Below are 9755 nucleotides of genomic sequence, written 5' to 3'. Positions count from 1 at the left end.
AAAGTATTGGCCAGTTAGCCTAGCATCTGTCTTTGGGAAAATTCTGGGGTCCATTGTGAAGAAAGTTGTCTTAGGAAATGATAATATAATCAAGCAGAGCCAATCTGTTTAGATCATAGAATTTACAGTGCAGAAGGAGGCCATTCGGCCCATCGAGTCTGTACCGGCTCTTGGAAAGAGCATCCTACCCAAGGTCAACACCTCCACCCATCCCCATAACCCAGTAACCCCACCCAACACTAAGGGCAACTTTGGACACTAAGGGCAATTTATCATGGCCAATCCACCTAACCCGCACATCTTTGGACTGTGGGAGGAAACCGGAGCACCCGGAGGAAACCCACGCACACACTGGGAGGATGTGCAGACTCCGCACAGACAGTGACCCAAGCCGGAATCGAACCTGGGACCCTGGAGCTGTGAAGCCACAGTGCTATCCACATGCTGCCCATTTCTGTGAAAAAGAAATTTGTTTGACTAATTCATAGAGTAGATGCTGAGATGATGCTTCCCCTTGTAGAATACTCTAGAACTAGGGGGCGCAGTTTTGGAATTAGGGGATTCCCAGTTAAGTTGGAGATGGAAGAGAAATTCTCTCTTTTAGAAGGTGATGAATCTTTGGAATTCTGTACCACAGAGAGCCGTGCAAGCTGTGTCACAAATTCAAGCCTGAGATGGCCAGATCTTTGATCTACAAGGGAGCCAAGAGTTAGGGGAGGAAAATGGAGCTGAGGTCAAGGTCAGATTATACTGAATGGCAGAGCAGGCTCGAAGGGCTGGAATGGTGTAGATGCAGTTAAGGGGATGGTAGCCAAGTATATAAAGGAGAAGGGGGGAAAGAGGGATACGATGGGAGAAGTTTCAAGTGGAGTGGAATCCCTGGCCTGGGCTGGTGGCGCTAATCGGCCTGTTTCCCTGCTGCGCGTAACCCTCCCGCTCTTAGTTCTCTTGTCCTAAAATGGTGGTTCCGAACCGGGAACTGAAGTAGGTCAGCGACCATCGGGGCAGGGCGGCCTCAATTGGGGCACACATCAAAACATCCTGGTGGTGGAATCTCCCCACCATGTCAAGTCACTCCAGTCAGCTCTGGGTCACCGTGGAGAGAGTAATGTCGCTGGCCGCCAACATTCGATTCGAACAACATTGCCTGAACAAGTCCCGACAGAAAACAAAAGCATTTCCTAGTGAGTGAATAAAATATATATAAATAAATAACTGCAGTGGATAGCAGCGATTAACACCCCAGTATTTTGTGACTGGAATGCCAATAAACATTTCTTGATCAAAGCCATATAAAGGTCCTCAGATTCTACACTTCTTTTTGCATTAAAAAAATAAATTGTTTGACTTTCCTTGATGATAAAGAACACTTTCAACGAAATTCCTTCATATCGTCTTTAAAAAATTGTCGATTCATTGTCAATCCAGTTAAATGTTCCCGTTGGTGCAGCATTTCATTTTGATAATGGGCCCTCTCTATCTTTCGACTCTCCCGGCAAGGCAAAGAGGATTTACTTCTGACAGAGTCAGTGCTGCGTCATGAAGCTCTCGGAACACGCGTCGACCATGTCCATTAATCCGGTCCCAGCCACAGACACGCCACCGAGAGAAGGAGCAGATTGGCGGTCCGCCTCAGCGCAGCTGGGAGTCGAGACGTCTCTGCCGCAGAAGTGCACGTGCAGTTCCTTTTCTCGCTCCACGACCTGCTCTCATCTTGGTGCCCTCGGCCTGTTCGGGGCCTGGAGTGGGCTTGGTCTGAAATTGATGAGTCCGCCTGCATCTCGCTGCAGGCCAGCCAGTCCCTGGCCACCGACCTGGGGTAGCCAGGGGCCACTGCCATGTTATTGTCCGTCACTTTCCAATAATTCTTTCCTTTAAAGAAATAGGCAGCTCCTAATGGGGAACACAAAATGTGAGAATGGAAAATAAACTTTTGGTACATTTTGCCTTTAATTTACTCATGTTTTACACCTGATGTCTTGTGTTAGACCTTGGATAATCACATTTGAAAGTGTCATAAGTTACACATTTTAATTATCAATTCCACTCCAGATACAAGCTCATATACTCCAAGCTCACACTTCCAGTGCAGTACTGAGGGAGTGCTGCACTGTCAGAGGGGCAGCACTGAGGGAGTGCTGCACTGTCAGAGGGGTAGTACTGAGGGAGTGCTGCACTGTCAGAGGGTCAGTACTGAGGGAGTGCTGTACTGTCACAGGGTCAGTACTGAGGGAGTGCCGCACTGTCAGAGGGTCAGTACTGAGGGAGTGCCGCACTGTCAGAGGGTCAGTACTGAGGGAGTGTTGAATTGTCAGATGGCCATTATTGAGTGGTGGCTGTATTGTCAAATGGTCAGTGTGATGTTGCTTGTAGAGCTCTCCATGGTAGCTAAAAGTCAGTGTTTACAAAGAACATGAAGCTATGTATTTTAAACAAAGCTAGTTTATTTTACACTACTTTAAATGGTTCGCACACTCTACTGAGTAATAGCTAACAAAATAACAGTATTGAATTATGTCTCTCTAATACAACCAACAGTCTAACTCAACCTCGCACTATCCTTCTCCTTAATCTTCTCGCAGAATGCTTAGAGACGCAGCCTATTCGAAGACTACTCAGCGATGCCATCTAGTGTTGAGATACATGAATATCATCGTATTACCCCTTTACTCTCCTTAGATTATACATATCATTACAGTCAGTACTGAGGGAGTGCTGTATTGTCAGAGGGTCAGTACTGAGGGAGTGCCGCACTGTCAGAGGGTCAGTACTGAGGGAGTGCCGCACTGTCAGAAGGTCAGTACTGAGGGAGTGCCGCACTGTCAGAGGGTCAGCACTGAGGGAGTGCCGCACTGTCAGAGGGTCAGTACTGAGGGAGCTCTGCACTGTCAGAGGGTCAGTACTGAGGGAGTGCCGCACTGTCAGTGGGTCAGTACTGAGGGAGTGCCGCACTGTCAGAGGGTCAGTACTGAGGGAGTGCCGCACTGCCAGAGGGTCAGTACTGAGGGAGTGCCGCACTGTCAGAGGGTCAGTACTGAGGGAGTGCCGCACTGTCAGAGGGTCAGTACTGAGGGAGTGCCGCACTGTCAGAGGGTCAGTACTGAGGGAGTGCCACTATGTCAGAGGGTCAGTACTGAGGGAGTGCTGCACTGTCAGAGGGTCAGTACTGAGGGAGTGCCGCACTGTCAGAGGGTCAGTACTGAGGGAGTGCCGCACTGTCAGAGGGTCAGTACTGAGGGAGCGCCGCACTGTCAGAGGGTCAGTACTGAGGGAGAGCTGCACTGTCAGAGGGTCAGTACTGAGGGAGTGCTGCACTGTCAGAGGGTCAGTACTGAGGGAGTGCTGCACTGTCAGAGGGTCAGTACTGAGGGAGTGCCGCACTGTCAGAGGGTCAGTACTGAGGGAGTGCCGCACTGTCAGAGGGTCAGTACTGAGGGAGTGCCGCACTGCCAGAGGGTCAGTACTGAGGGAGTGCTGCACTGTCAGAGGGTCAGTACTGAGGGAGTGCCGCACTGTCAGAGGGTCAGTACTGAGGGAGTGCCGCACTGTCAGAGGGGCAGTACTGAGGGAGTGCCGCACTGTCAGAGGGTCAGTACTGAGGGAGTGCTGCACTGTCAGTGGGTCAGTACTGAGGGAGTGCTGCACTGTCAGAGGGTCAGTACTGAGGGAGTGCCGCACTGTCAGAGAGTCAGTACTGAGGGAGTGCCGCACTGTCAGAGGGTCAGTACTGAGGGAGTGCCGCACTGTCAGAGGGTCAGTACTGAGGGAGTGCTGCGCTGTCAGAGGGTCAGTACTGAGGTAGTGCCGCACTGTCAGAGGGTCAGTACTGAGGGAGTGCCGCACTGTCAGAGGGGCAGTACTGAGGGAGTGCCGCACTGTCAGAGGGTCAGTACTGAGGGAGTGCTGCACTGTCAGTGGGTCAGTACTGAGGGAGTGCCGCACTGTCAGAGGGGCAGTACTGAGGGAATGCTGCACTGTCAGAGGGTCAGTACTGAGGGAGTGCCGCACTGTCAGAGGGTCAGTACTGAGGGAGTGCTGCACTGTCAGAGGGTCAGTACTGAGGGAGTGCTGCACTGTCAGTGGGTCAGTACTGAGGAAGTGCCGCACTGTCAGAGGGTCAGAACTGAGGGAGTGCCGGACTGTCAGAGAGTCAGTACTGAGGGAGTGCCGCACTGTCAGAGGGTCAGTACTGAGGGAGTGCCGCACTGTCAGAGGGTCAGTACTGAGGGAGTGCAGGGCAGCACGGTGGCGCAGTGTTTAGTGGGGGCGGGAGCGCAGTGTGAAGCCACGGAAGGATTTGAAAACGAGAACAATTTTCAGGGCAGTCTTGTGAAACTCCAGAGCACTTGGTGAAAATCCAATATCGTCCACAGCAGATGCCATCTCCCTGGCCCCACACTCATCCCTCGAGCATCTCGACAACAAGGACTCCTACATCAGACTCCTATTTATTGACTACAGTTCCGCCTTCAACACCATAATCCCAGCCAAACTCGTATCAAAGCTCCAAAACCTAGGACTTGGCTCCCCACTCTGCAACTGGATCCTCGATTTTCTGACCAACAGACCACAATCAGTAAGAATGAACAACAACACCTCCTCCACAATAGTCCTCAACACGGGCGCCCCGCAAGGCTGCGTACTTAGCCCCCTACTCTACTCCCTGTACACACACGACTGCGTGGCAAAACTTGGTTCCAACTCCATCTGCAAGTTTGCTGATGATACGACCATAGTGGGCCGGATCTCGAATAACGATGAGTCCGAATACAGGAGGGAGATAGAGAACCTAGTGGAGTGGTGCAGCGACAACAATCTCTCCCTCAATGCCAGCAAAACTAAAGAGCTAGTCATTGACTTCAGGAAGCAAAGTACTGTACACACCCCTGTCAGCATCAACGGGGCCGAGGTGGAGATGGTTAGCAGTTTCAAATTCCTAGGGGTACACATCTCAAAAAAATCTGTCCTGGTCCACCCACGTCAATGCTACCACCAAGAAAGCACAACAGCGCCTATACTTCCTCAGGAAACTAAGGAAATTCGGCATGTCCACATTAACCCTTACCAACTTTTACAGATGCACCATAGAAAGCATCCTATCGGGCAGCACCACAGTCTGGTATGGCAACTGCTCGGCCCAGGACCGCAAGAAACTTCAGAGAGTCGTGAACACCGCCCAGTCCATCACACAAACCTGCCTCCCATCCATTGACTCCATCTACACCTCCCGCTGCCTGGGGAAAGCGGGCAGCATAATCAAAGACCCCTCCCACCCGGCTTACTCACTCTTCCAACTTCTTTCATCGGGCAGGAGATACAGAAGTCTGAGAACACGCACGAACAGACTCAAAAACAGCTTCTTCCCCACTGTCACCAGACTCCTAACTGACCCTCTTATGGACTGACCTCATTAACACTACACCCTGTATGCTTCATCCGATGCCGGTGTTATGTAGTTACATTGTATATGTTGTGTTGCCCTAATATGTATTTTCTTTTATTTCCTTTTCTTTTCATGTACTTAATAATAATCATAATAATCGCTTATTATCACGAGTAGGCCTCAATGAAGTTACTGTGAAAAGCCCCTAGGAATGAGCCGTTAATGAGGTGTTGAGCTGCTCACAGAAAAAATACTTTTCACTGTACCTTGGACAATAAACAAATCCAATCCAATCCAATAGTGTGCATCCCAAGGGTCTGAACATGGGTTCCTCTCGAGGGATGTAGGGCTTCTGAATGGTAGATTAACTGTCTCATCTTGGCACCTGACTGTAAGCACTAAAGAGGGCGGTACGGTAGGACAGTGGTTAGCACTGTTGCTTCACAGCGGCAGGAACCCGGGTTCAATTCCCGGCTTGGGTCACTGTCTGTGCGGAATCTGCACGTTCTCCCCGTGTCTACGTGCACCACCCCCCCCCCCCCCCCCCCCCCCCCCCCCACCCCCCACCCCCCCCTAGCATCTGCAGCTTTGGGAAAGCAAGTTTGAGATTTCTGTGATAGATTAGGAGAGATATTGAGGTCGTAAGGATGAGAATGGGAAAGATTCCTGCCCCACCCGCTCAGTAAGGCCAGGTCGAAGGTGCGTTAGTGGGGAGGAACGATGATAGCCTGCTTCTCCTTCACACCTCAACACTCCATCTCGGCTGACAGCGAAATTCGTTCGCACGTGGAAATAAACGTACCATCAGACCATTTCATAGCGTCGTCAACGTGGCTGGGCAAACCCTTCCACAGGACTGTGTCCTTTGGATAGTTTGGGTCCATTTTCCGAAGTTGGTCGTCGTATCTCCAGTACTGATTCTCCCTAAAGAAATAGGTCTTATCATCGTGGGGACAGACAAAGGCTGCATCAATGCTCTTCACGGATAGACCAAAGTCGCTGATGAAACGTGGGTAACTCTCCTCCACATTGTTATCTTTGAACACCCAGTACCGCTCTCCTATAAAACAGATTGGAGAGATGGATTAAGGATTAACATACGCACAAATAAATCGTGCCTTTGATCAGGTTGGATTACCACGTTCTTTTATAAAACTTTGGACATCCACACAAACGTAGAACGGGCACAGCACAGAAAGCGGCTATTTGGCCCACTGTGACTGAGTCGGCAGGTGGAAATAATAATGTTACTTATAATCTTTATTAGTGTCACAAGTGATCGACCACCGCTTCTGGCAATTTGATGCAAAACAGCAGTTTGGTCCTTCATTTTAATTTGGAAGGCCAGGGCTCCAGGAGAACCAGGGGCAGAGGTGAGTGCAGTGACCATCACTAAGGAGAAGGTTCTGGGGAAACTGATAGGTCTGAAGGTGGTTAAGTCACCTGGACCGGATGGACTATACCCCAGGGTTCTAAAAGAGACAGCTGAGGAAATTGTGGAGGCATTAGTGATGCTCTTTCGGGAATCACTGGAGGCAGGAAGGGTCCCAGAGGACTGGAAAGTGGCTAACATAACACCACTGTTTAAGGAGGGAGGCAGAAGACGGGAAATTATAGGCCGGTTAGCCTGACTTCGGTCATTGGTAAGATTTTAGAATCTGTTATTAAAGATGAGATTGCGAAGGACTTGGAAGTGCATGGTAAAATAGGACTGAGTCAGCACGGCTTCGTCAAGGGCAGGTCATGTCTGACAAATCTGTAAGAGCTCTTTGAGGAGGTAACAAGGAAGTTAGACAAAGGAGAACCAGTGGGCGTGATTTATTTAGATTTCCAGAAGGCCTTTGACAAGGTGCCGCATAGGAGACTGTTCAATAAGTTAAGAGCCCATGGTGTTAAGGGTAAGATCCTGGCATGGATAGAGGATTGGCTGACTGGCAGAAGGCAGAGAGTGGGGATGAAGGGGTCTTTTTCAGAATGGCAGCCGGTGACTAGTGGTGTGCCTCATGGGGTCTGTGCTGGGACCACAACTTTTCACAATATACATTAATGATCTGGAAGAAGGTACTGAAGGCCTGTTGCGAAGTTTGCAGATGATACAAAGGTTTGTAGAGGGACAGGTAGTATTGAGGAAGCAAGGGGGCTGCAGCAGGACTTGGACAGGCTAGGAGAGTGGGCAAAGAAGTGGCAGATGAAATACAATGTGGAAAAGTGTGAGGTTATGCACTTTGGAAGGAGGAATTTAGGCATAGACTATTTTCTGAATGGGGAAATGCTTCGGAAAGCAGAAGTACAAAGGGACTTGGGAGTCCTTGTTCACGATTCTCTTAAGGTTAATGTGCAGGTTCAGTTGGCAGTTAAGAAGGCAAATGCAATGTTAGCATCATGTCAAGAGGGCTAGAATACAAGACCAGGGATGTACTTCTGAGGCTGTGTAAGGCTCTGGTCAGGCCCCGTATTCAACACGTGTCGCGTTGAATAGCCATGCGTTGCCCTGCACTGCGAGCTCCGGGAAACACGCGGCTAAACGCGCTCGCTTTTCCGTTTGGGAAAATCCCGCCCCGAGAATCCTCAATCACCTATATTCCAGGGGAAACAAACCGAGTTCATGTAATCTCCCCTCATGGGGCAGGATTTTCCAGTGGAACATGCTGGTGAATCTTTGCTGCAATCATTTCTCAGACCAATAAATCCTTTCAAAACTGCAACGCCAGAAGTGAAATCGAATTCTCACGCTCCCCACAGTGGGATTGGAATCCGCGCTCTCGGGTATAACTCCCGGGAGACCTCTGTAACTGTACCAGCCACACCTGGGACATTCCTATGGAAATCCCAATTTCAGGAAGGTACGTTCGCTGCCCTTTACAACTGGAATATTGTCCTATGTTTTTTTTCTTCTTTTTTTGAATGATCTGGCTGGACTGTACAATCCTGGACTGGAATAATACTTTTCACTGTACCTACCTGATGATAAATCAAATTAATCAAAGCAATTTGTCCATTTTGTGTGAAGACCAGGCTATGGTGAGAAGCCCCGGGTGGAGAGTTTTGTTATGAATGTTGTGAGAGAGTTGGGTGGGGAGGCGGGTAGAGGCCTTGCAGAGGGCGAACGCGTCCCTGCCATGTGTGAGGTTAAGCCTCATTCATTTTAAGATGGTGCCAAGGGCCCACACGACGGTGGGTGAGGATGAGCCGGTACTTTGCAGGGGTAGGGGACACGTGTGGGCGGTGGGTGGGGGGGTGGGGGTGAAATACATCCATATGTTCTGGGCGTGTCCAAGGATGAGGGGGCTCTGTCAGGGGCTCTTGGATGTCATGTCCGGAATTCCCGGGGCGAGGGTGGCCCCAAGTCCGGAGGTGCCGATATTTGGCGCGTCGGAGGATCTGGGAGCCCAGCTGGGGAGAGAAGCCGGTGTACCGGCCTTTGCCTACGCGGTAGCCCGGAGACGGACGCTGTCATGCTGGCGGGACCCTGAGCTGATGGGGTGTGAGCGAGCGACCTGCCAGAATTCCGGCAACTTGGAGGAGGTCAAGTTCGTCTTACTGGAGGCGGAGGAGGGCGGTTTATCGATTTCTCCGGGGTGAATTGATGTCGGGGGGGCGGGGGGGGGGGGCGGTGAGATGGGGGTTGGTATTGTGGGGTGGTGCTCTTTGTTCCCGTTGATGTTTGGTCTTCTGTTATTTTCATGTCAATATGCAGACTGCCTTTAATAAAATATTCTGAAATATGAATGTTGGGAGAGGCACCTTCATAGGAATTACAAGCAGTTTTTAAAAATTCATTTCCGGGATGTGGGCATGGCTGGTTCGGCCAGCATTCATTGCCCCACCCTAGTTGCCCTTCAGAAGGTGGTGGTGAGCTGCCTTCTTGAACCGCTGCAGTCCCTGAGGTGTAGGTACACCCACACGCTGTTAGGGAGGGGGTTCCAGTATTTTGACCCAACAATAGTGAAGGAACGGCGACATATTTCCAAGTCGTATGGTGAGTGAATTGGAGGGGAACCTCCAGGTGGTGGGGTTCTTCTAGATGGTAGTGGCTGTCTTAAGGAGCCTTGGTGAGTTCCTGCAGTGCATCTTGTAGATGGTACACACGGCTGCCACTGTGTGTCGGTGGTGGAGGGTTTGAATGTTTGTGGAGGGGGGAGCAATCAAGCGGGGCTGCTTTGTCCTGGATGGTGTCGAGCTTCTTGAGTGTTGTTGGAGCTGCGCTCATCCAGGCAAGTGGAGAGTATTCCATCACACTCCTGACTTGTGGTTGACAAGTTTTGGGGGGGGGGGGGGGGGGGGGGGGTGTCAGGAGGTGAGTTACTCGTTGTAGGATTCCTAACCTTTGACCTGACCTGGCAGCCATAGTATTAATGTGGCTGGGTCCAGT

The 9755-nt window shown here is 50.6% G+C and overlaps 1 protein-coding gene across 2 annotated transcripts in view; it reads right to left on the bottom strand.

Annotated features, from left to right (window-relative positions):
• Positions 1–419: 419 nt before the first annotated feature.
• mmp17a (matrix metallopeptidase 17a) overlaps positions 420–9755 on the bottom strand; it is a 125897-nt gene continuing 116561 nt past the window's right edge. For both annotated transcript variants that reach the window (XM_072518452.1, XM_072518531.1), the window contains 2 exons: positions 6186–6443; positions 420–1893 (listed from right to left, as the gene is read on the bottom strand). In XM_072518452.1, coding sequence (XP_072374553.1) covers positions 1574–1893; positions 6186–6443 — 578 coding nt within the window. In that variant the 3' untranslated portion in view covers positions 420–1573. The remainder of the gene's footprint in view (positions 1894–6185; positions 6444–9755) is intronic.

The sequence above is a fragment of the Scyliorhinus torazame genome, chromosome 1 (assembly GCF_047496885.1).
Source record: "Scyliorhinus torazame isolate Kashiwa2021f chromosome 1, sScyTor2.1, whole genome shotgun sequence".
In the NCBI taxonomy this organism is placed as follows: Eukaryota; Metazoa; Chordata; class Chondrichthyes; order Carcharhiniformes; family Scyliorhinidae; genus Scyliorhinus; species Scyliorhinus torazame.
The sequence above is the reverse complement of the archived record's forward strand: the minus strand, read 5'-3'. Positions and strand labels throughout refer to the sequence as shown.